At 46.9% G+C, this 26,452-nt stretch overlaps 1 protein-coding gene across 3 annotated transcripts in view; it reads left to right on the top strand.

Annotated features, from left to right (window-relative positions):
• TSNARE1 (t-SNARE domain containing 1) overlaps nt 1–26,452 on the top strand; it is a 372,223-nt gene that overhangs the window by 177,076 nt on the left and 168,695 nt on the right. For all 3 annotated transcript variants that reach the window (XM_044418957.1, XM_044418956.1, XM_044418958.1), the window contains 3 exons: nt 4,271–4,361; nt 10,004–10,078; nt 12,375–12,431. In XM_044418957.1, coding sequence (XP_044274892.1) covers nt 4,271–4,361; nt 10,004–10,078; nt 12,375–12,431 — 223 coding nt within the window. The remainder of the gene's footprint in view (nt 1–4,270; nt 4,362–10,003; nt 10,079–12,374; nt 12,432–26,452) is intronic.

Below are 26,452 nucleotides of genomic sequence, written 5' to 3'. Positions count from 1 at the left end.
TGCCGCCGCCTTTAACGCAAGGAATCCTTATAGAATCCGTTGCTACCTCTGGTGCGACCCGCCATGATGGTAGGAGTGATGGTGGTCATTTTCTTACTTGGAGACCTTCTGGGGAAAACGTATGTCGTAGTACAATGTGGGGAACATTTTTGTTGCTTTAACTGTTTCCTTATGCTCTGGGATGGCACTGGCATGCCTCCTGTGGCAGCCATTTTGTGGTGGTGCCCTGGATCGTTCTGCAAATTTCCAGATGTGTCTGCAGCCCAAGAGTGTTGCCTACCTCTGCTGCTGTTTTTCGTTGAATTGATCTTTAAGGTCTCTTCAACCTCTGCTCTTCTGTTATTCTACCTTGAGTTGAATGGGGCAGGAGAGACATTTGGTGCCCCAACAAAATGTGAGCTGGATTCCAGTGAAGCACTTGGGTTTGAAGGCATTGCGTGGTAGGCCAGGAGATCCAACACGAGACTGGTGTGTGAAGTTGAAGGCACCAGGATCAGTTGGGGGGCACCCCATGGCTCTCCCCACTGCTCTGTGCCCCAGACGCACGAGCAAAACAGTGCCTGAAGTAGCAGCTGCTGGGAGCAAAGCCCTGTTTGCCCTTCTGTGCAATCCCTAAACATGCCTGCTTCCTTCAGGCTCAGAGGATGCCTGCTTGCGTCATTACAGCTGAGAAACGGGTCCATCTGCCAGCCCAGTTTCTTGTGCACGTGGGATGGACTGGGGCACCATCCTTTGCTGGAAGTGGCAGAAAGTCCTGGGCCAGTCCTGCCGGTCCTGCCTGAGGAACATCCTTCCTGACCTTGTGGGGGCCTGAAGGTGTGGGCGATGACTCCAAACTTCCATGGCCATTAGCTCTGCCGTCTTGGGCTGACGGGAGATAAGGCCTCAAACCCAGGAGAGCCTCGGGTTGGGGAATCTGTTTTAGTCTGTGAAAGCAAGGGTGGAATATGGGTCGCGATGTGGGTTGTGAATGTATCCAACTGAGCCAAAGCTTTGCTGGAGTTAATGATGCCTCTTTGATGCTGTAATACTATCCAGGAAGGTGTATGTCCAATTTATCAGACATGTCCTAAGATAATGAGATTCTGGATGTTAGTACTTGATCGGGCTAGAGGAAATGACTGATTATATGTTGCTGTTAGATCTGGTTGCTCACAATCTTTGGCCATGTGAGATCATAATTGGTCCTGCCAGTAGATATGGAAATGTGTATCCATCTCCTTGCTGCCAATAACATGGTTATTAGTTATAATTGGGGGAAGGCAGGGAAGAATGGGGGGAACGGCAGACCTTCTGTTCATACCATGCGTAAAGTGAGGATGAGATATACATCAGAAAATTGTCAGCTCTGCTGTGAGAGAAAGTAGGAAGTTGGACACGAAAGAGAACACGCTTGCAATATACTGAAAAGGGCAGGCTCCACTGGAACCCTGAAGCCCAGCAACTGGTCCCTGTTGCAAAATATTGGCTCAGGAAGAGGGACACGGAGAACCTCGTCCCACTTGTGCTTGGCGGATTTTTGTCACCTTGCCCATTTGAGAGCTGAAAGCAGGCTGAGTTGAGGATTTCTTCCTGGCATCCCCTTTTAAAACAAGCTGCAATTTGCATATTTTATTTAATTATTCTTTTAAGCCAGGGAACTGTGCCTTAATTCTGGGCTCCATTTACAGGCAGAGAGTATGGAAACTGAGCAAAGTGGGGCTGGGAATGTATGCACATCTTTTGAAAAAAGCACATCATGGTTTGCTTTAAAAGTGGAAGTCAGCACACTGGCTTGACTTGGGCCAGAACGAAGGCTACAATTCAAGGGGTGGCCCCCCTCTGGTCTGCTTCAATTTTACCCTTCAGGTGGGTACCTGAACTTCATGGAAATGAAGGTGCCTTCGTGGAAGGAGATACCTGGAGCTAAAGCCCAACAGCCCAAGTTTTCATCTCCAGAACTGGATCTCAGGCACTAATCCCGTCACACACAAATCTAATCTTGCCCCCCATCTCCCACCCCCTTTTTTGCCTAATTGAGGAAGGGGCTATTTTGGGGAGGGGGGAATGTGGTCCTTACTTCAAAACCATTTAGTGTTGGAAATCCCCATGGATCTCCTGCAGGTCTTCCAGAGATCCAGCTGCCCGACTTCTCTACTCAAAGATGAATTTTGCATTCTCCTGCAGTGCTCTTAGCTGTGAGAGGACTCATCACCTCCAAGCTGCCCAGGGCAGGAGATTGATTGCATGCCGTTCCTTTAGATCTGATTCCCCCCACGAGCCCCCGCTTCATTTCAGAGAGTTCACAGGTGCAGGATTCTTCTTGTGTTGATCAAGTCTGCACTCCAGGAATAATAAATTGATCTCTGAACTTCTGAGTCTTGCGTGTTTACATTTATGTGAGCGGGCTCTTGCAAAGCATGGGTTACCTGGATGCTTGCTGGTGCTCTCAATAGCAAAGCTCCAAGGCTTCAGTGGAAAACAACTCCATCTTTGAAGCCAAATCAAAGTAGCCTTGGGGCACCATCTTGCAGGTTGTGCCCTTAAAGATGGAAGCTTGTAAACTTGGTGGCTTCCATGGACCCAGTTCCTGGCCAGGCTGAAGTCCACAGGGCAGGTGGAGAGGAGCCTCCCCATCTTACTGCTTCATGTGGGCAGGGGGCTTGTAATTCTAGCAATTGTGCTTCAGAGAGGGAGGGAAGGGGAGAGGAAGAAGCACAGATAATTCCAACCAGGCCCTCTGCAGCCTCCTCCCTAGTCCTCCTGCAGGATCATCTAGTTTTGTTCTCTCCCCGGTTCTTGCTGTTCCGGGGCAGGGGAGAAGCCCGACCACCAATTCACCCTTCCTGCCATGAGCTAGGTGTTCCCTCCCAAGCAAGACAGCCTCTCCAGCATTTCTTTTACGCGTCTTTATTCCACATAGAAAACTCTAAGCATTCAAGAGATGTGTTGACCCCCCTCTGCTCCCTTTACGCAAAGCTTTGCTTATGAACCCTTCGGGGCCAGTCTCTGGAAGGAAGGGCGCTGTGGATCCAGGCGGCCTGTGTTCTACCCTCTGAGCCTCTAATTGGGCCAGCCTGCAGCTGTGACAACAGGTCCTTGAGTCCCTTTCCTCAGGAGGCTGGCATCCTCCATCTGAGAGACTCCCCATTGCCAAACCTCCTCTGTCCTGTTCTTCTTCTGTTTCATCCCCACTGCTGGGGAGACGGGGGCCCTTGGGTGACCTTGAGCTACTTTCACCCAGAGCATCTTGGACTGGTACTGTGGGAGGGAGTCTGCAGGTGCAGCCCTGCCTGTTACAACCATTCCATTATCAGAGTGTGAGCTCTGAGCCTCGGCTGGTTCAGCCAACTCCCCAGCATCCTCAGATTCTGAGTGATCAGACCCACCAAACAGGCTGTCTCTCATGCGCATTTGGGAAGCTCATCAGAGCACATGTGCACAACACTTCTAAAGTAAGGTGACGTCCCTGCCTGCGAATGGGGAGCCCATGTATCCCATGGCCCCTCAGATGATGTTTAGGGTCCATAGGAGTGTCCCCGTACTGATTTACTGTGGATGGATTGATCAGCTCCCTCGGCTTCGATGCACCATGATGTAGGAGCACAAGCTGGCATGAAAGATCTTGGGATACACTGCAGGCAGTTATTCAGATTAACCTCACTTTTTATTTTCTGTGCTGTACCATTAAACCTATTTCCAAAAAGGGAGATAGATATAAAGGGGAATTGCGTATTAAGAGGTGCAGCGAGAGAGCAGGAAGCCAGTCAAAAAATCCTTGCTGCTATTTTTCATCAGGCCCTCCCTGATTTTCAGAGAAAAAGAAAGCAAAGTAGATTCACCCCTTGACAAGGGAGAAATTTGCTTGCTCAATGCTTTGGGTCGCTGAGCAATGTTGACCGAGAAGGAAAAAAATAGAAAGCACATAGCATTGCTTCTCCTTTTCCTTTGGATGGTTTTTTTTGGGGGGGGCGGGTAATCTTTTTTCTTTTACACGACCATTCCACACCAGGAACCCTCTAGAAAAGGGCCATTTTTATGTCCCTCTTCGTATGTGCTTAATTTTTGTATTTTGTAGAGAGAGTGAGATAGAGCGAGAGCTGGCTATCTGTGCTATGCACAGAAATGCATTTTAATGATGCTGAAAATGTGCTGCCATTGAACACCATCATGCAAACCCACACGGAGTACTTATGCAAGGGAGCGTCCCGTTTTGTTTACAGGGATGGCTTTTGGGATAACTTCTGAATGTTTGTGACGACTCTTAGATGTGTTTTGTTTGCTTTTGAAGGCACACGACGCAGCAAGAGACCAACAAAACTGTCACAACTTGCACAAATGCTATCCGGCAGTTGTCTGAGGTCATTCGGGGTTCTTCTAGGGTAAGTGGTCTTTGAGATAATGTCTGGTAAGAAGCGAAGGCATGTATAGAACTCCCTGTCCTTACTGAGTTAAATGGGACTCCCAGGTAAATGTATGAAGGGTTCCGCTGATGCACGTTCTGAAACTGTTATAATTTGCAGGGGGTGGAATTCTCAAGAATGTTCTACATGTCAGTATTTCTTAAAATCAGTCAGCCAGTCAATCAAAAATGAAGTCACATGCTCTTAATAGGAAATGTTTCTATTATTCTCAGTTGGTATTTTTTCTTGGGGTTTTCAGCAAAACAAAACCATAAGATAAGTAGATAGATATGTATACAGGCATACAATTTTCTTGCATAAATTGTAACAAATAATGTATAAGAGGTACAAATGAAATGTGTACCAGATGAAAATATAGCTAAGAATAAAAACAACCATGCAAAAGCTTCAAGAAGTCTTGAAGCTTACGCATTGCAAGTGGTGTCTGATTTTGAAAGCACAAAATGATCCACAATCCTCTGTATTGAAAGTGGGCATTTATGTTTCCACTGTTGTGAGACCTCAAAGGAACACGGAAAGTTTTTTGATGTTGACTTTGTATTAAGATCCAAGTAATGCTAATTTAGTAGCAAGTAAATGATTTAAATTCTGATGCTGGGAACGATTGATAGAAAAAGGAGAAGGGGGATGAGGTGGCTGGATGGAGTCACTGGGGCGGTGGGTGTGGGCTTGTGTGGACTCCAATGGATGGTGGAGGACAGGAGAGCCTGGAGGAGTGTGGTCCATGGGGTCGTGATGTGGGGGCACAACTTTGTGACTAAACAACAACAAAAAATAATTTAAGGGAGCATATGAAGTAGTGAAGATGAAAGAACACTCCTATGCAAAGTTTATCCATATTATAACCTCCTGCCAAAAAGAGGCAGCTAGTGGACATTGCCAAACATTTGGGTAAAAGAAGCTTCAGTGCATCACACGTCCGTTAGTTACCTGATTCATACAGGTCCTCATTAAAAAGATGTTGTGGTGTCCAGTTCACAGAAAAGAAGTGTATTTGCTGAATAAGATGCAACCTCAGATCTGTGCCTCTGCGCAGATACAGAAAATGGCAGTGCTTTCAAAGGCACACGATTCAGCAAGAGACCCGCGAAGCCTTGCTCCTTGATGTGCCCAGCACAGTACTGAAGTCTCAGGCGGCCCTTTGGGATGAGCTCCGGGCCACCGTGGTGCTTGGGGCAGAGCCACAAAGTGGGCTTGGTGGCACAGGGGCCTTTCGTCAGCTCAAGCGGATATGCCGACTGCCACCTCTCTGGACAGAGGCCTAGTGCAGCTACCCATGCTTCGGTAACTTCTCAGGAGCAGCTAGATTTTAATGGGGACTGGCTCATGAGAACCTATTATGCCGGTCTTCTTCCAGCTGCCCAGGCCGCCAGTTCAAGGCTGGGCCTGATTGCAAGACAAGGTAAGAATGTAAGAGAAGTGCTGCTGGATCAGACCCAAGGTCCATCCGGTCCAGTGCTCCATATCCACGGGGGCAAAGCAGCTGCCTGCAGGATCCGTGCAAGACCCCTGCCTGCCCAGCATCTCAGCATGCAGGCAGGCCGGCCACCTCTGGTGAAGGAGGAAGCCCAGGGCCAGCAAGGCTACTAGCCACGGGAGCCTCCTCCCTCATGATTCAAAGTGCTAGTACTAACACTCCAAGCCCTAAATGGCTGGGGGCAGATTATTTATTTATTTGTTTATTTATTTAGAAGGCTTCTATGCCGCCCCATTCGCCGAAGCCTCGGGGCGGCTCACAATAATAAATAAGGACAGAATAAAACAATATAATATGAGTCGACCTGGCCCGAAAAATAAAATAGATAAATAATATTAACAATTAAAACAGTGTTTGAATAAAAAGCTGAAGATTAGCTGAAGAATCGCCCCATCCCCTGCCTGGACCCTGCGATCCACCTTCAGGGGTCCTTCTCTGGGAGCCCTTCTAGAGCACGTGAGGTGGGTGACTGCCAGGAGGTGGACCTTTGGGGGCAGAACGAGCCGCCCAAGGAGTTGTGCTTGCAGCCTGCTTTGTATTCTTGTTGACACCCAGGTGAAGACCCTTTATTTTTCACAGTTGGCTTTTTCCACTGTATTTTTAACACTGCGTTTTATTCCGTACTGCTGCTCTGTTACTAAGCAGATTCAATCGCTGTCGCAGTTGTGGTTTTCTTGTCTTAAGCGAATTAGCTTTTGCACATCTGTGTGTGCGTGTGGGGGGTTGAGAAAGCCTCAGCTATTGAGCAGTATAAAAATGAAATAACTAAATTCTGAACCCCTGTTGACTGTTTGAAGGTTCTGCATGGCCAGGACCACATGGTTCCTGTAAAAGATCCAAATGCCCTGCGAGAACTGACCAATTCCATTTCTCCTGGTAGAAGATGATTGCTACTAGAAATAAGCTAATTGAAACAAATAAAAAGATGGTGATTAAAGTATGCAGCAGTCCTTGGAAACACAGCACTTTTTTTTCTTTTTATGCAGCAGTAAACTCTGGGATTATTGAGTTAGCAAATGAAACCTGAGGTGAGATAAAATGAAAGATTCCATCTCACAGTCTTTTATCGAGATGCAGGAAATAGGCCGTTTCTTGTCCATCCGGAGGCATTTTCTGGGACACAAATTGGGTCCGATGGGAAGTCAAATGAAGAGAACTTACACCCACACAAAACTGCCCGCCCGCGCATGCATGGACACGCACATGCCAAAGAGAAAAGAGGGAAACCACAGTCGTTCTGGACATTTTAACGTATTTGCTATCAAAGTCGGGAGCACAGTAGAAGCTCAGCTGGAGTAAGACTGGATTGGAGAGAATTCATTTAATCTTAATAAGCACAATATAAAGATAGTGTGGTTTATAAAAGCAGGAAGCTTTAGTCTTTCAGCTCAAGAAACGGTTATACCGCACCATCTTGCATCCCATAATGACTTTTGATGCTCCCCATTTATTTATTTATCAGATTATATTCTACTTTTTTTCTTACGAAGAACTCAGAGCAGCTTTCCTCTTCCTCCCCCTCCTCCTCCTCCCAGTCTTTTCCCCACATCATCAACTCTGTGAGGCAGGTGGGGCTGAGAGTCTGTGTCTAGCCCACCGTCACCCAGTGGGCCCCATGGCTGAGCGGGAACTAGAACCCAGAGCTCCTGAGTCCTGGTCCTGCACTCTTAATCACTTCACCGCACTGGCTTTGTGTTAAATTAGCATATCGGCTCTGTACCATTCTGGGCTTCCCCCTTCCCTTGTCCCACCATGTTACTTAAATAATAAAACCTGATTTCTTTTGCCCTTCTACCAAACAAATGATTTGGTTGCTCAACGTTCCTCTCGGGAATCTCCAAATGATCTTCTAAATATAGGTTCCTGTAGAGTGAGACACCCTCTGTGGATCTAAAACATGTACAGATGGTCTCTTCTAAATCCATTATGCCATGTACTGTTTCATCACCTTGAGGAGGAGACAAAGGAACATGTGGGGAGGAGGTGGGAGCATCACTGGCTACCGGTCCTGATTGTTGTCCACCAGGTGCTGGGATACTTGAGTGAGAAGGTACTCGTGCACCCATGACCTGCTTGTGGGTTTACTGTGGGCCACTGTGTGAACACAATGCTGGACTACATGGAACTTTGGTTTGATCCAGCAGGACTCTTATTATATTCTCATAAGATGTTTCTTACCCAGAAGGCAATCTAGAGCCAAATTAGGAGTACTATGAGAATTATCCAAGAATGGGAAAATCTGTCAGCGGCACTTTATGTTATTCTGGTGTTACTCAGAGAGTGGAAGACGCTGCATGTAGCTTGCAGGCTGCGTGTTCTCCACCTTTGGTTGAGAAAGCAGAAGGACCACCTGTGTAGTCCTCTAAGAACTAGCTTTGGAAAGAATATCCAGCATCTGCTGCAGCACCGAAATAGGGACACTACAGCACCTGGGACTGGGGAATTCAGAGCTAGCCCTTGTCATGGGACCACAAGTGTGTGTGACTGACTCTGTGTCCTCCTCTTCGAGGATCAAAATCTTCCTGATATCTTGGAATTAGATTTGTCCTGACTGCAGCCAGGCTCCCGATAGCATGATCCCCTTACTCATATCAATTTTCTCCTGCTTCCTGATAGAGTATATTGTCAGATCAGCTCTTCCAGTTGCAAATGAGCTTTTCCCATTCATGGCCACTTCCCTGTCCATCTCCAGTGCAAAGGAAATTGAGTCTGGGCCCCCCTCTGTCGGCAAAGGAACCATTGATCAGAAACAGTCTGTGCGAGAATTCCATGCTCGCAATGAATGCCGTCTTTGCCTGTTTGCAAATTGCAAACAAAGGAGCGCCCTTCCATGCTTCTGGGGTTGGCACAATGGGACACAGTGCTTTGATTCAGGTCCGTATGGCTTATTTCGAGACAGACCAGGGACTAAATTTGTGAAATCTTATTTATCAATATTGGGCAGTTTGATTGGCATGAGCTATAGGTAAGATTTGACCCAAGATGAGCTTTTAAAACCAGGAGTCAAATTGGAATCAGGTTGAAATGTGGCTGCCAGCATCACACCAACATGTTCTGTTCTCTATACCAAACGCCTTTGAAAATGGAAAAAAAAGGGGGGCTGGGCTTCTCATTCATTCATTCATTCATTCATTCATTCATTCATTTCAAGCTTGTGTATCCCATCCTTCCGCACAAGCGCTCAGGATGGCTTACATAGTATAAAATTACAATAATACAATAATAAAACCACCATTATTAAAAACATATCCAGTTGAACATTATAAACTAAAAATAAGAAGGGAAAAATAAAATAGGAAATGCAACTGTAAACAGAAAAGAAAACAAAAAATCTTAAAACGTCTAAAACCCTTGATTATTAAAATGATGGTTGAACGAAAAGGTTTTTACCTGGTGCCAGAAGGAGTGTAACGTTGGTGTCAGGCGGGCCTCTCTGGGGAGCGCATTCTATAGCCTGGGCACCATATACTATTAATTATATGTTTACCTGTACCTTGGTCTCTCTGACAATTGTGTACGGTGGGTTCAGTGGAGAAACAGTGATAGACCAAGGTTGCCTGGAGGGGTTCACAACCGAATGGATCCACATCTGGTTTCTCATGTCTGTAACCAATGCTGGCTGTGGTTGGCCTTTTGATGGCCAAAGGAATTGGGCCTGCTGGAACTGCCCAGGAAGGAAGGCCCAGCCAGGAGAAACGTTCCAACATGGAGGATGCCCTGGGTTGGCTGGACCACAAGCCTTAAGTTCATAAGGAAAAGTCACTCACTCACTAGGTGACCTGAAGATAGAGTGGGCATTATGTGAAAGAGGCCAGTCGTAGTGGTTCTGAATTCCTCCACCATCTGTATTGCTACAAGTAATCATTCCAGAAGATCATCCCTAGAAATACAGGCGCTGTGGCAACACAAGAGCACTTGGCTCCAGAATGAGGATAATTACCCCTTAGTGCAGCCTCCGTAAGAGTCCTCATCTTGGATGTACGTGGTGCCTGCTCTCATAGTAGTCATAGAAACAGTTTAAGACACTCTCTCTTACGAGTTTCCTAACTCTGGGCAGTTTCTGGCACAAGTATGATGACCTGTTACCTGCTGATGGTGGTACTTTGTCTTCCTTTTGTTACAGCAAGAACGACTACAGCTGGACCGGCTGAAGAACCAACTTTCTGATGCCATCCAGCGATATGGCACAGTCCAAAAGGTAATGGGTCATTCTAAGATCTCACCTTTAAAGTGAGCTCTTTTTCTTGGCTGGCTAGCTTACTCCACATGACGAGGAAGCAGATTTAACACTTAAATATAGCTTGTTGTCTTGAACCTTAGCTGTTATATCTGACTACTTCAACCAGGCATTGAGAAGCTTGTGGCTGCCAGATATCTTGGCCTACAGTTCCCATGAATCTTAGCCAGAAGAGCCAGTGTTGAGGCAGGATGGGAGTTATAGGCCAAAACATTTGGAGAGCCACAAGCTGCCCAGTCCAACCTTGACAATGCTTAAGGACTAACCACACCAGGGAAACTGAGATTTGAACTGGATTTGCCAGCTATGATTTATGTTAACCAGGATCAACACTGTATCTGCCACAGCAAACCGTGTTCATGACTTTTTCCCCTGCTTCCTTGCTTGCGAGGCTGAAGGTCTTGCTGGTATCTTGCGATTCATGCCTTCTGGGGACAAGAGTTTGCACAGACAAGCTGAAAGGCAATGTCACAGTGTATGTTTGTTCAGGGATGAAAGGATACCCACAGAACCCTAAAATTAGGAAGGACCAGATACAAGTGTCATGATCTAAAACAAGCTGAGGACAATCCGACGGTGAGGATAGGAGCACGGGTGGTGGACAGAGATCACGTAAGGAGGTTCAGGACTGCAGAGAGCAGTTTTGTTGCTGTGAGCGAGAGGATACTTGGCCTCCACACTGGCTCCCTGCCCTTGCGTGGTCCCATGTGGAGGACTCAAAGCACAGCATCCCTTCTGGGCACTACAGCTCTGTCAGTTGAAGGTAGCGTTGGGAATGAAGCTCAGTGGAATCCATCCCTCTAGCATTAGTGGACCTTTGTGCATAGCCCAGCTTTAGAGCTGAGCGGAAGTCTGCAAACTCGTGTGGAAGAAGGTCATGCAGCCGGCACCCTTCTTTGCGTTAGGTGCAGCAGCACAAACAAAGGCTACTGGAGGTGATGCGGAAGACGGAGGTGGCTAGCACACTGCAAGGGCTTGCTTCCTGCAGAAGACAGTGCGAAGGCTTAGCACGCTCATCAGGAGCTCCATCCCAGGGCCACAACAAAGTGGATCAGAGTCTGGGGAGCTGAGCCCATGGGATCCAACAGATTCCCCAACATCCCCATCTGGTGGAAGGACAGTGTTCTTTGCAGGAACAGCCTCCTTCTTGAGGTGGTGCTTCAGGCTGAAGAGACCTCATCTGTGGGAGCTTAACTGGGCGCTCTTGGTCCAGGGGGAGCTGGTTGCCCATTGCCCAGAGTTTATAGACAAAAGTGCACCTTCAGCCTTCAGAGGACTCGGTGCAGAACCTGGAATCAAGACTCGTACCTGGACTGGGCCAGGAGTAGCTCCCCCTACTCCTTGTCGCTCCTCCTGCTCACACTCTGGGTCCAGGGTAGGCTCCGGATGGAACTCACCAGAGCCTGTCCCTCGAGCATTTCTCAAGACTTCCTCTTGTGCTCAACCTGGTCTTACAAATGCTCTCGGGACGAAGTAGCGCAACGGCATCCTTCTTCCGTGTCGGGCGCCATTGCAGGTGGCATGGAAGAGGACTGCTGTATGGGTGGTGATCCTGCGAGGCCCCATCCCTGGTGGGCCCCCAAGAACGGCCTTCTGCATCTTCAGGTGCAGCAGCGCTCATGCGGGGGTCTCTCCCATCCCCCCATTCTCCAGAGCTGTGTTTAAGATGGCCTGTTTTCATTTCCTTCCCATCATCTTGTGCCAGCATCATAAATACACCTGTCCCAGCATTTATCTTCCACCCATACTAGACTGATGGAGCTGGAGGTGACGCATTGACCAGTACTCTGTGCTCTGCTTGTTCCTTTCTGTACTTCTCTCTTTCTCCCTCTTCTCTCCTTTCTCTTTTCTGCAACACAGATTTCCTCAGTAGCCAAGCATGCTATTTTCTATGTATATATTTATTTTTAATAAATTACCATGTGCCAAAATTACCCTTTGCGTTTCCCCCCACAATGGCCTGGTTGCATCCAGGGGGCTGTTCTTGAATGGCAAATTGCTACTTCTCCGCATGGATGGCTGCCTCCTTTAAAGTGCTTTTGATAACCCTGTCACCCTTGAAGTATAAATTACTTTTTTTCTCAAAGGCCTACCCTTTCAAAATAGTTTCCCCCTATTCTTAAATCACAGGATTAGCTCATTTCCCTCTTTATCTTACTTTATTTTATTTTTAATGTGAATGCACTTGATTCGTATGCTGTTCAATATTATCCTGAACTGTATTTCCATTTTTCGGTGTTTGTTTTTCTATCAACAGAAAATTGCCGAGAAGTCCAAAGCTCTGCTTCCCAAGGGACAGAAAAATAGGAAGCAGGTATGTGCAATGTTGATTCCATTTAGACTGCAATCCATTTTGAGCAGGTGCACCAACCTCTAATTTCTTTTCTGGTATTAATCACCAGTGTTCTGCATAGTGCAACATGTTCCTTTTGACTCTCGTTCTTTCCCCTCATCCTTGACTCCTAAATGCACTTTTACTTGAAACAAAGGAAAGAATGTTTTGAGTTTTTTTGACTTGGCTGGCAGTTCCCCTCTTCCATGGGTGTTGAGGAGACTCATGTCACATCTCTCTGTCCCCTGTCCTCCATGGCTAGAAACATAGAAACATAGAGCTGGTCAGAAGGGGCCTCCTGGGCCATCTAGTCTGACCCCCAGTGCCAGCCGGCTCCTGAAGCAAGTCTGTAGTGAGGACCCCATTTCGACTGGAGGTCCCCTGGTGAAATCTAAGAGAAATTGCCCTGGTTCCTCAGATCCCAAAGCAGGATCCAACCAGATATCCTACATTTCACCAGGGTGCTAGCGAAGCTGGCTCTTCCCATGGGATTGCCACAAAAAGGAAAATGTTTGGGTGGAGGATGGACACAACTCGGGACTTGTGGGAGAAAAAGAAGCTTGTCATCTGACAAGTCCCAGCTAGGGGCCAATGAATGTGCATAATGCCCTGGGCAGTAATTCCGTGGGGGAATAGGGTGGGAAGTTTAGCACCCCCCCCCCGTGAAGCTCTTAAGTCCCTGATGGCAATATGCTACATACTATTACAGCCTATATCCATCTATATCTGCAAAACCTGAACAGGTGGTTGCTTTCACATGACCTGCTTGTGGGTACAGAATGGCCACTGTATGTACAGAACACTGGTCAAAATGGGCCCTTGCCCTCATTCGGTGTGGCCCTTCTAATGCTCTTGGGCTCTCCTTCAGTCATTCCTGGGGGAATCTCTGCTTTTCCCTTGTAGTTCCCCCTGCAGGAGTGGTGGTCCGGAAAACTCAGAAGGGCAACCCATTTAAAAGAAGGCAGAGAAAACAAGTTTACGGCACACACTTTTAATTTCCATTATGTGTATCTGTAGACTTGCGGATACGCAGATTTGCATCTATTTCTTCTTGATCTCCTTTGTCTTTTTAATATACTTTTTCTGCTCATTCCTCTGTAAAGCAAAATAAAACCAGGAAATTGAAGGCATAAAACCTGGGCTGCTGTGAGCGCAGTGTAACTGTTAATTTTATTTTTTCTCATGTACAATGGTCAGGGAATTCACAAAAGATGGCACTCTTGGCGCCAGTAATTCAAGTACATTGTGCATCTATTGAGGTGGTAGAGTTAACACCCTATATAACATTAAAGAAGGCCACGTATACGCGGAAATGACTTGCGCTTCCTTGGAAAACACAAGCTTGCTCATCCAGATATGGGTGTTGATTAGATGAACTAGGTTTATAATTTACGTCTTGACCATGTGTGGCTTCATGGTACCCAGTAAGGCCAGGAAGAACAGCACTGGCCTGGACATGTCCGACCTAACTCAAAACGTACATGGCAGTGGTACCTTGAACAGAGATGGAAGCCAAGGTTAGGGATGTGAAGTGCAAACCAAAGCCTGACTCTCCTATGCTCAGCGGACGTCTCTGTCATGCTTGGCCCCGGCCAGGAATGAAACCGAGCTGAGAGCAAGTCCACTTGGACTCCCCTCCTGCCGGACACCCATACAGACATTCAATACAAGGCTGAGTGAGGGCAGAGGGAAGGCCAACCCATGTCCGGGGGGCTGTGCTGAGGCAATCCAACACATCCCCACCCCAAACCCACTTCCTCCCACGTCAACAGCCAGCCTGTTCCCTGACACGTGAGTCCGATCCAGAGCTGCAGCTGTGCCAGCTGCCTTTCTCGTTGCTCTTTTGAAAGCCCAGGTTCTGACCCACTTGTGTGTGCGACAACCTAAGTAGAACCGTAGCTGGATTCTCCCTTTGTGCATAGTTTGGACCTTGGCTTCCGCTAGGGCAATGTTGATTGCTGAATTGCTGAACGATGAATGGATCAAACCGCTGCCAAAGTAACTCACAAATCGCAACCCTCCACATGCCTGGGGCTGGGGGGAAGGGCTTGATTTTACGGCAAGGAAAGCAGAAGTCCTGGCACTTTTCCTCGGACAGGCTGAGCACCAAGCAGGATGTATCCACATTTGTAAATTGTGGCAAAGCAAATGCCAGTAAGAGTGCAGTCGATGTGATTTTTCCTTTCGCGTAGAAGCGGCCTATTTGTACAAAGGCCATTTTCTGCATAAAATCTGTATTTTCATGCTTTAGCCTATGGGGGTGGGGAGGAATTGCATATTTTGGGTGCATGGTTTGAAAAATCTTCAGGGAGGGAGGCATCTGGGAACACAAACGAGGGAAAATGAGCTGCAAGGAGGAAATTGGACGAGCTTGGATATATATGGCTTGCACTCCTGTCCCCAGCGCTCACCAAGGGGCGTCGGACTCCATCTGCAAGGACTGGGCTGGCATAACTCTGCAAGGTTAGGTTTTTAAAGACATGCACGCTGTTGTTGCACAGCTAGGTTAACGCTGGAGCCGTGGGAGGCAGCGGCTGGGAAGGAGGATGCTACTCAATCCCCCATGATCTCTTTCGTGCTGCTCTCCCCAAACCGCATTTGCGACGGCTTTAAATCAACTCTCGCCCCCTGCAAAAGGTCACGCGGTTACCGGGGAAATAAATGGGAACCCTCATGCAGCTTGTCATCTCATTTCGATGTGAAATGCAGCATTATTTTAATATCCGCTGGGATGGATTATTGAATGGGAGGGAAATGGTATTCTTCTGAACCTTTTAGGCGGTAGCATTTAGAACATGATTAAAGGGGAAGGCCCCCGGTTGCTCATTCCTTCCCGGAACAGTGCTCATTTTCACGCCTTTCCTCCACCCCAGAAAAAAATATTTAAAAAGTGGGTAGCCCCTTGTGCTGCTGGAAGGACTGTATCGAAGCAACGTTAATGGAGTGACAGATACCAGCCTAACGGTTAATTTTCACTGTTGTGATGTTTGTTTACCTTTGTGATTAATGTTCGTGGGACCCTGTGGGAAATCGGCAGACTTTGTGAGATTTCAGATCCAGCGGGGACATGGCGCTGCCTCCTTGCCTCCCCCTGCTCTTCTCTCCCTGCACTCTTGAAACAGATGTTTTAAACAAATAAATAATAAATAAATCCTCTGCATGGGCAGGGTGAAAAACCCACCCACGCACTCCCCTGACCAGCTTTCACACCCCTCTCCCCTTCCTCTTTCTTGCCCCAGAGCCAAAATGGGGTAGTGGTTTAAAGGTCTCTTATCTGCCCCCTCCTTTGTCATAGTCTCTTTTCTGTTGCCCCAGATACCGGTCCGAGCTGTAGGGGGCACTGTTGCAAACCAGGGTTCCTCCTTCGCATGTGCGAAAGCCACAGACCATTTTCATTGCAAAGCACCGTTGGTTAACAAAAACAAAGCAAAAAGTAAAAAGCAAAGCATGCAGAATGGCTCTCTGAGCATGCACAGAGTAGTTTGTTGAACCCAGTGTGGTATGCACCTGCAGAAACTCTCCTTATGAGCACTCCTCAGCCCCATCCCTTTGGGAGGGGCCTTCCGAAGGTGAGCACACCTCCCCTCCACGTGCTGATCCTCTGTAAATGGACCACCCTCCTCTACTGGCATCATGAGGGCAAGCAGCATGTCCGCCTCACCTTGGTCTGCACAACTCCCCTGCGCCAAGGCCCCTGTGCCAACTGCACCTCTTGCTGTTCCCAGAGATTCCTGCCCAACTGGGGAGTCTGGCCTTGAGATAAGCATCTCTGTTTCTCATCTTGGATGGTCCATATTCCCAGGCTGCCTGCTATTCGGCTTCACATTCTGACTCTGATTCCAATTCCTCTGCAGCCCAGGCAGTGGTCCTTGAGAACACGCCACCAGAGCGGCCCCTTCTCTCACTCCCGGCAGGTATCCTCTTCAACTGACTTGCTTTAAGTGCTCTGTAAACACAACCCCTCCCCTGCCCGCTACAATCCTGTGAGAGAGAGGGGCCGACACAAAGACATCCAGGGGCTAGGGGGCCCTCGGATGTCTCACAGGGCCTTGTAGGTGGTGGCCCAAAGGCTGCTTTGCAGTAACTTCTCTGAGTCCAGAATGGGGCACTCTGCCTCTTGAACAGGCAACGTTCATCTGGAATAAGTACAAAAGATGGGTGGGGAGCTTGTTTCGGTTCATTTTGATACAAATCCACAAATTGCGTCCTATTCAGAAAATACTTTTCTAATTCTTTTTTGTTTGTTCATTACATTTAGCGTACGCCTTTCCTTCCTTGCAAAGGAACCCAAGGTGGCGTTGCCTGCTCTTTTATTCTGACATGTTCCTCATCTAGAACAGCTACATGGCAGGTGGTCCAATGTGGCCTTCTCCATGCAAACTGTACCTATTTAATTTGGCCAAAGCAAATAGGTGAGAATGCACGGTTGGTTTGTTTGGGGGATCAATGTCATAATTCAGGATGGGAAGAATTTGTGACTTAAGGAAAGGATCAGAATGCAGGAAAAATGAACCGCGTGTGTTTTTCCAACCCTATGCGCTCCACACAGCCAATCAGAGCAACATTGGAAGGTGCTTCCAACCAGATGAGATTATTGGCCCACTGAGCCCCGTGCTGTCTGCACCATCTGGCAGCAGCTCCCCTGTGTCTTAGGCAGGTGGTCTCTCACCTCATGTGCTTCTTGCTCTTTTTGAACATGGAGATGCCTGGAATTGAACCAGGGACTCCGGACATGCAAACAATCTGCTCTTCTGCTGAGCTGTAGTCCCTTCCCAGCTATAATGTCAGAGCCCTGTCATCCCTTCTCTCCCCTCTCTCCTTCCAAGCAGATTAAGAAAAGAAGCTTCTAATTATATCTTGACTGCCCTTGTGCTACAAAGAGAGTCTAGCACTGGTCAAAGACTTCAGTCAAATTAGGAAGCTTCATTAGGAATCTTTGTTAGAAAGATTGCCACTTGATTTCAAACCGAATCCTTATCCTCCCAACCAAATGGAGTTAGCTCCACCTTCAGGGAGGTTCGCACTTCTTGTGGGACTGAAGGTGGGACTACCAGAAAGGACTTAGTTGGCCTGCTTTCTTGATCTGATGTCAGATGATGAGACACACACACATGCGCGCTGCCTTTCCTGTTCAGCAGTGTCTTCCCCAGAACCAGAGGTGGTCTGGTTCTCAGCCATGTCTGGCTTTTCTTAAGGCATGCTGGCCTTGGCATTTCAGCCAAGTACTCTGGTCCCACCTCTTCCTCCATTTCAGTTTCAGACTCTGAGCTAACCCCTTTGGAGTGCTCTATTTTTGGAGAAGTGGGCCCAGTTCCTGTATATAATGCAAGTCCAGATGGATATTGCTGGCAAGGTTCTGCCCTTTAGTCATCACCTGTAGAAGATCCTCTTCCTTGACATCCTGTATTTCTGTGTCAGCTGAGCTAGAGATGTTTAGCGGGATACTAGGAAAAATGCCAATCAGTGGTCATCACTTCTTAAAATGGCTGCCTTGAGCATTGATGGCCAGAAACTGTTAATTCATCCCTCCAGCTTAGATATGTAGAAATTGTACCGCTTCTAATTTTTTTAAAGCTTCATTTCCATTTGTGCTTGCTAGTTATTCCTTTTGCTTCATTTCATCTTTTCCATCTCCACAAGTACTTCCAAATGGCCACGACTAGTCGCAAAGATCTAAGTTGGCACATATTCCTCTTTAATCACCATTTAAGTTGTTAAAATAAAATCTCACCAGAGGTAAAGTTCTTCAGCCCCCCGTGAGCTCCCTGAACACCATTTGAATTCCAATTAACTGTAGCCAAGATAAATGTACAAAAGGGAACATGTCGGCTTCAAACACGACACGACGTTCTGTCCTTTTTTCTCTTTGAGCTCCTTTCTGCAGTTGGATGGAACAGTCCCTTAGTTAAAAACAAAAGCACCTTTCCTTCTGTGGAGAAGTTGACATAGGCCGTCTTTCCTTTGGAAAAGTGACTGTTACTCATGGGTAGAACACATACTCTGCATGGAGGAAGTCCAGGTTCAGTCCATGGCACCTCCAGCTTAAACTGGGAATGGAATTTCATGCCCGGGGAAGCAATTCAAGCCCACTGGGCCCCAAGTCAGCCCTCTGCAACCCCCAGATGGCCATGCCATTGATTCCAACCACCGGTTCCTTGGTGGTTTGTCGGATGTGAGCAGTTCCTCGCTGCCCCATCCTAAAAGGCTGGGATGCCCCTCCTAAGGCCTGGTTAAGCTAGGATCAGCAGGTGTCTGATATTTAGGCCAGGCCCCCTTTGTGTTCAGCCCTGTCCATCAGTAGAATGCCATCCGGAACTTCCCTAAAAGGGGATTTGCTCCTTGGCCTGGAAGTTGCTCAGCAGGTCATCTGAATTAAAGCAGCAGGCAATAGTTGGCAATAGCAAGAACTTAGTTCACAATCGTGACCCTGGCCCAGTGGAAGGTAACTGCCTTTGTTCTGTTCAGCCAGAGGGATGCGTGTGATGGAAAAACACCCCCAGCAGTAAACACCAGTGACTACTGGGTAGATGTGGTGTCATTAAAAACGACAATATCCAATCAACAGCGCATGCCCGCACAGCCTCACCAGAACAGTGCTTAATTACAGAAATGTGCATGTGCGTACTTGTGGACTTCAAACATGTTTACTTGTCATAGAATCATGCAATAGTGCAGCTGGAAGGGTCCAACCCCTGCTGTTGCAGGACACCAATTCACATCATCCCACTCAGATGGCTGTCCAGTTTTGCCTTGAATGTCTCCAGTGTGGGAGAGCTCACCACCTTTCCAGACAGCTGGTTCCATTGTCATATTGCTGACAGCAAGGAAACTTTCCCTGATATCTAGCCTGAATCTGGGTTGTCGCAACTTGAGCTGATGTCCTGCACTGTGGCATCAGCAAGAAGAGATCTTGACCTTCCTCTTTGTGGCAGCCTTGGAGGTACTTATAGAGTAGTGGTGGTGAACCTATGGCACGTGTGCTACAGCGGACATGCAGAGCCCTCTCTGTCGGCATGCAAGCCAAGTCACCCCAGCATCACCCCAGCCGCTGAACATTGGATAACAGCACACATAGGTGCCATGCGCATGCTCAGAAGGGAGTAGTGGTGCTATGCGATGATGTCACATGCTGGAACTCATTAACCGTGATTTGTCCGATCTTTCCCATGGCCAGTCAGTGTGCTGCCAACATACATGCACTCACACACAGTGGTACCTTGGCTCACAAACTTAATCCATTCCAGGACTCTGGTCATGACCCAAATTGGTCATGAGCCAAGTTAAATTTCCGCATAGGGTTCAATGTAAATAAGGTTAATCCGTTCTGTAACCATTTTTTAAATCAGAAAAATGTGAAGCAAAGTGACAAAGAACAACAAAGGTCGTGACCATCTCCCCCACCCTCACCCCAAGCATGATCGTGACCATCTCCCCGCCCCCCCAGCACGACCGGGATCGTGCCCATCATCCCAATACGCTGGGGGAGGGAGAAACCGGTGCGATCTCGGCCATCTCTCCCCGCCCCACCCCCAGCACGATCGCGGCCGTCTTCCCACTCAGGGATGGGGTGGGGAGATGGCTGCGATCGTGCTGGTTGGTGGGATGGATGGCCGAGATTGTGCCCTTCTTTCCTGCAGGAGCGCGCCCGTGATCACACACGTCTTCCCTGCATGAACGCAACCGCGATCGTGGCCATCTTCCCACTTGGGGCGGGGGAGTGGGGAGATGGCTGTGATCTTGGTTGCCACCCAATGCAGAGTTCGTGACCCACATCAAAATTTTCATGGAATTTTTGTTTGCCACCTGATTTGGGCATGACCCAAGGCGTTCGTGAGCCAAGGTACCACTGTATTTGCCTGAACTGGCTGTGAGTTGTTTTTTCTAAATGAAAACCTCAGTTTTCAGGTTTTATTGTAGTGTTGGAACTTTGCAATAAATAAGTGTGTTTTAGGTTGCAGTTTGGGCACTCGGTCTCTAAAAGGTTCACCATCACTGTTATAGAGAGATATCATGTCTCCCCTCAGTCTTCTCTTCTCAAGGCTGAGCTTGCCAGTTTTCTCAGTCTCTCCTCACAGGGCAGTGTTTCCAAACCCTGGATCATTTTTGTTGCCCTCCACTGGTGTCCAGAACTGGACACTGTTCCAGATGCAGTCTGACTAGTGAGGAATATATAGGAACTGCTACTTATCATGATTTGGAAGTAACACTTCTGTTAATGCATCCCAAAGTAGCCTTTCGCCTTTGGGTGGCTACATCACATTGTTGGCTCATGTTAGCCAGTTGTCCACAATGACTCCGAGATCTTTTTCCTGTTCAGTTCTGTTGAGCCACGTATTCCCCATCTCGTATCGATGCATTTGGCTTCTTTTTCCTAGGTGGAGAACGTGGCGCTTGTCCCTCTTGAATCTCAGTCTGTTGCTTGTACAAGTTCACGTCAGCACATTTTTGGAAGTGCTCGTATGTGCAAACCAAAAATGTTCATCCTCACATTTTCACCTATTGAAAAATGCACATTTGGTGAGAATAATGTGTATATTTTAGAAAGTGTGTTTTTATTTTAAATTGGGAAAAGTGCACTTTTTGAAATACACATTTTCTCCGATCAATAATTATTATCTTTTCCTGATTGAAGAAAAAAAATAAGATGCCCATGCTTGGGAATGTAAGTGAACTGAAAGAACCTTTGAGGAAGAATTCAGAGCACTTCAGTAAACTTGCATACTATACACTAGTCCAGGCCTATCGAATGCTCTGGAGTTCAAACTCAGATTAAGCCCTGGGCCTGGATAGACAAATTTGACAGTTCCTTCCACAATTCATTTTTATTGATTGATTTTTGTTCCAAATATGGGTAACTTCAATGTATTTTGCTAGGTCCTATCAAAGGTTATCCAAACCAAAATTCTCACCCATCCTTAACTCAGGTGGAGTGGGGATGGGGTGAAATAGCCAATGGTAGCCAATGTTTTCGAAGAAACAGTTTGCTTCTAGTAAGTCACTGAATGGCAACTTTGACTTCATTCCCCCTGCCTGTGATTCACTACAGCTCTATTCTTAGTGTGGTCTTCATTCTCATTCTCTTTTCCGCACCTCACCCTCTTCTCCTTTGTGGGACTTTGCCGAAGATAAGATACTGGAACAAGGAACAATTAGAACACTTCTGTGACATGTGTTCCCCCATGCTCTCCTTTCTTTCTGATAGCACACAAAGCAATCTCTTGCATTTCTCCCCATAACCATCCTATTAATGCCTAAATTGCTCTTATTGACTTAACGATACCCTTTTTGTGAGGCTAGCAATGTACATATGCTTGAGGAACAGCTAGGGAGCAGAGATAAGAATGTTTTGGCGCCCAGGGGAGGCACACAAGGGGGGAGTAATAGGAGAGCATTACGCATTTTGCTCATCAACAATTTTTCAATAAAAGAAGATTTCAAAACTGAAACAGCTTCCAGCATATTAAACCTGAAGCTGAGAAACAAATTGGAAATAGCAGGCAGACTTTCTGTGGCAGTTTCTTATTAGCAATGTTTTCTTGAGCAATCAACTCTGTGAAACTTAGTTTGATTAGAGAGGAGGAGGGAGGATTGAAAGATGAGGTCCTAAAACACTTTTCTGGGAGAGACTTGGGAACTCATTCTGAATGTGGGTTGGTGATATATTGTCTCTTTGCCATATAGGGTCCCTTCAGTGGGGAGATGAGGAAAGGCTGAGAGAACTGGGCATGTTCAGCCTTGAGAAGAGAAGACTGAGGGGGGACATGATATCCCTGTATAAGGACCTCAAAGGCTGTCCCAAAGAGGAAGGTCAAGATCTCTTCTTGCTGATGCCAGAATATAGGACACGGAGTAATCCATTCAAGTTGTGACAACCCAGATTCAGGCTGGACATCAGGAAATGTTTCCTCACTCCCGTCAATATGACAATGGGACCAGCTGCCTGGAGAGGTGGGGGGCTCTTCCACACTAGAGACATTCAAGGCAAAACTGGACAGCCTTCTGAGTAGGAAGATGTGCCTTGGTGTCCTGCAACAGCAGGGGTTGGAGCTGATGGCCTTCTTGGCCTCTTCCAACTCTGCTATCCTATGATTCTGTGAGTACAAAGAGGGACTCAGCATTGCCCTTCTTTCACATGCTAACTAAAACATTAATCAGACGTCCCGATAGTGGTGGGGGGACTGCTGTATTCCCCGAAATTGGGCTCAGAATTGCAGCCTGGATGCCTTTCTGTTCCCTAGCTAATACACCCTCATCCAGAAGCAGTCATTTAGACATGCAGGATTTCCTTCCCTTGCTGAAATGCTGATCTAATCAAATTCCCTGTGGAGAAGAAGTGTTCCCTGCACATCATCTTCTCTCCTGCCCCGATCCTGGGCAGCCGTCACCCTGCTTCCCAGAATCCAATTAGCTCACATTTTGTACTATAATGTGCATGTGAGTAGTCATACAGACTTGAACTTCTAGGGCATTGTTACAAAGTTCCTAGTCTAAAGCAGACCTTTTACACATTATTTCCTATGAACCAAAAAGGCAGCCAAGATCACCATAAGAATAGCTCAATGGGATATTTTATAACCTGAAAAATAGGCCCTAAACAAAGGAAGAAAGGGAGGTTCAATGCAAGTCATCTTGGTTGCCTTTGAAAGCTAAGATTCTTAGATGAATCCTCCCACTAACAGAACTGAAATCCATTGAAGGAAAGCCCTGCTATTTTTTTTAAGTGAGAAGACCAAGCTATTGTTCTGCAGGGAAAAGATCAATAGGCCATGCACTGCCGTGCAGATTTTCTCATACTGCGTAGCCTTAGCAAGGATTAAACCACGAATTAGCCATGCTAGCTTAGAGCTGAAAGCCATTCTTAAGGTTTACTGAAGGTTCCTATGGAGAAATTTCAGCCAGAACGAAGGGCTCATATGCAATATTTTTCTTGTCTGATGCACTTTTGTCTGGGGTCAAAAATAACCCCAGATGCAAGTATTGCTAATCTTTTGTTTGCTTGCTTGCACATTTAATTGATTTCTAGACTGCCCTATGAAGGGGTTAAGAATGTTGGAGAATTTTATTTAGGTCCACAAATTATTTGAGTGCTTCCTATTTACTACTCTAAATGTGAACACAAGAAGGCAATGCTTTGGAGGTTGGGGGTGGGAGGGAAGCTTGCCCTTTTCTGAAAATGTGTTTGCATTAAAAAACAATGGATTTTTAAAAGTGCTCTTTAACATGTATTTTTTTCTTTAAAAATACGCAATTTTCCTTCTTTATGGGGGAAACTGTACATAGAAGAGGAGAGTTGGAAGGGGCCCGAGGGCCATCAGGTCCAACTCCCTGCTCTGAGTAGAACTCCAAGTCAAACCATCCCTCTCAGACGGCTGCATCTTGAATGGCCCTAGTGTGGGAGAGCCCACAACCTAGGTCATTGTTATACTGCCCTGGCCAAAAGCAGGAGGAAACCTTTTCCATTTGAAACGTGCAGTTTTCCTGTCCAAACTAAATGAAAATAGAGTGCAATCAAGTGTAGGAAACAAACCGGGTCAAGCTTCAAGGTGGCATTCACGGAATCTCAGCAGTCTTAAAAACTGCTTGCTTGCCTCTCTCTCCCAGGTGTTCGCCCAAGCCAGATGTTGAGAGAAGGCAGGGACAAGACATGCAAGCACAGGGCTTCTCTTCCCAGCTGAGTCAGCAAGAAGGGGGCAGATCCTGTCCTTTCTCCCAGCGTGTTTTGCTTTGAATAAATGTTTATCAGGAGGAGATCTCCAATCACGGACAAAGATAATTCACGCCATCAGGCAGCCCCAGGTTAACTGGAGAATGAAAGAGTCGCCATCTCAGATGGAGAGGAAGCTCTTATCCATCCATCAAATAATCAATTACCATGTCCATTAGTACCCTTTAACCACACATTAGAAGAATTTACCAGCGACTTTAATGTCCAGGTCATCGCCCCTAAGGATGAGGAGAGATGGGAGGGATCGATCAAAGCTTTGATGCCCTGTGATTTTAAAGTCAGCAAGCGGACAAGGCCAGTGGCCTGTGGGATGCATAAAGCATTAGAGATGATGACTTCTTGGGAATGTTTTCCAATTAGGTTGACCTGGTGGGAATGATTGTTCCCTTAAAAAGAAAAGGGGACAAAGTGTGGTGATCTTGAGTGAGCGTTCGGCGATGGCTGTTTTCCTCTCAATAACAAGAAAAGGGAAGGAGAGATTAGTATTTTCCTAGGCTGCCACCCATTCCTTTCCACTAGAAATGTTTGTTTATTTCTTTATGCCATTTAATGTCTTACCATTTCCTCCAAAGACTGCAAGGCAGTGAACTTAAATTGGCACATTCCAATTTCCAATTTGGGATTAGGAATCTAAATTTCCTAATTTAGAATTCCTAAACAGAATTGGAAATGAGGGATGCCCCCTTCATCCCCCCCCCCCCCAAAAAAAAAGAAAGCTACAGTAGCCAAAGAAAATCCCGGCTTCACCAGGCAACGGTGGTTCTTACACATCACATTGCCAGTTTAGAAAGAATTTCAAAAGAACGAATGCACAAAATGGGGGAGCGGAAATCACATCCAAGACGGGGTTGGGAGACATAAGGAAGAGCTAAATTTATGTAGCCTTGGGAAGGGGGTTTGGCAGAGAAGCAATTGCACTCTATAAATACCTTCAAGGTGACAATAGACATGAAGAATGGGTAATTTATTTACAGTGCAGGGTGACATGAGATCCATCAAGGTGGCTGAAAGCGGGGCAAGGAACATTTAGGGTTGATAGCAGGCCAGCTGCTTGCTTTAGGCGACGTGGGACTGCAGAGCTGATCTCCCACAGGGCGTGATCGGGGAAAGCAATCTCGACTGAAGTTGCATGACGGGGGCCCCAGGTAGGAATACAATTGGTTTAATAAGCCCATGCCTATGAAATATAAGCCAATTGTGATTTCAAACTATCTTTAGAGCCCCTAATGCCAACAAATAAGCCCTTATTTCAATGTTTCCCGGGAGAGCATTTAGATTACAGACAACAGAACTGCACTACAACTTCCAAGCAGGATAATCAATATGAATTAAAGGCCGGGCACATTTTTCAAAGTCAGAAAGTGAATCTCACTGTTATCCCATGTCTGATACCAGCCCTGATGGCTGAAAAGGTGAAAAACAAGGCAACGTTGGTAGATTGGCAGCCTCTCCGACGGTTGGGCGACCGAAAAATCTTTCCTGAAATGCAAACCGAAGATGTAGTCTAGAGTTAGGGAAGTGGGAGATAGAAGAATTTGCTTTGCTTCCTTAGAAGTCAGACTCAGTCCAGTTTCAGGCCTGTAAGCAGTTCATAAAGGGTTTGGGATATTGTGGAATATTGTGTTCAGTTCTGGTTGCCTTACCTGGGAAAGGGCACGATCGAGTTGGGAAAGAAGTACAGAGAAGAGCAACGAAAAGGGTCAAGGGCTGGAGCAGCAGCCATGTGAGGGGCAGCTAAACATCAGGGCCTGTTCAGCTTAGAGAAAAGGCAGGGAAGGGGAGGCAAGATAGAGGAGTTTGAAATAATGCATGGTGTGTAGAAAGTACAGGGGATAAATTTTTCTCCCTTTCCTATAACACTTGAATCTCATGAAGCAGATGGGTGGGAGTTTCGGGCAGATAAAAGGGCGTCCTTCTTTGCACAAGAAATAGTTAAAGTATGGAATTGGCTACCATGGGAAGTGGTGATGGTCACCAGTCTGAAGGTGGAGGCTACCAGTGGCAACTAGCCTTGCTGGCTATGGGCTCCTCCTTGACCGGAGGCAGCCTGCCGGCATAGAGCAGCTGCTGAGGAGCTGGGCAGGAGGAGGTCTTGCAGCCCTCCTGCTTAAAGGATCCTGCAGGCAGCTGGTTTGCCCCCATGTGTGTGGACTGCTGGGCGGGATGGACCTTGGGTCTGATCCAACAAACTCTTTCTTGGGTTTTTATGTTTTTCATGCAACCAGGAAGTCTCACTGACATATTCCTGTTGACCACCAAAATTTTCCTGGTGTTAATA

The sequence above is a fragment of the Varanus komodoensis genome, unplaced genomic scaffold, assembly GCF_004798865.1.
Source record: "Varanus komodoensis strain SLA01 unplaced genomic scaffold, ASM479886v1 scaffold95, whole genome shotgun sequence".
Taxonomy (NCBI): Eukaryota; Metazoa; Chordata; class Lepidosauria; order Squamata; family Varanidae; genus Varanus; species Varanus komodoensis.
Note: the sequence above shows the minus strand (reverse complement) of the source record. Positions and strands in the feature narration are given on the sequence as shown.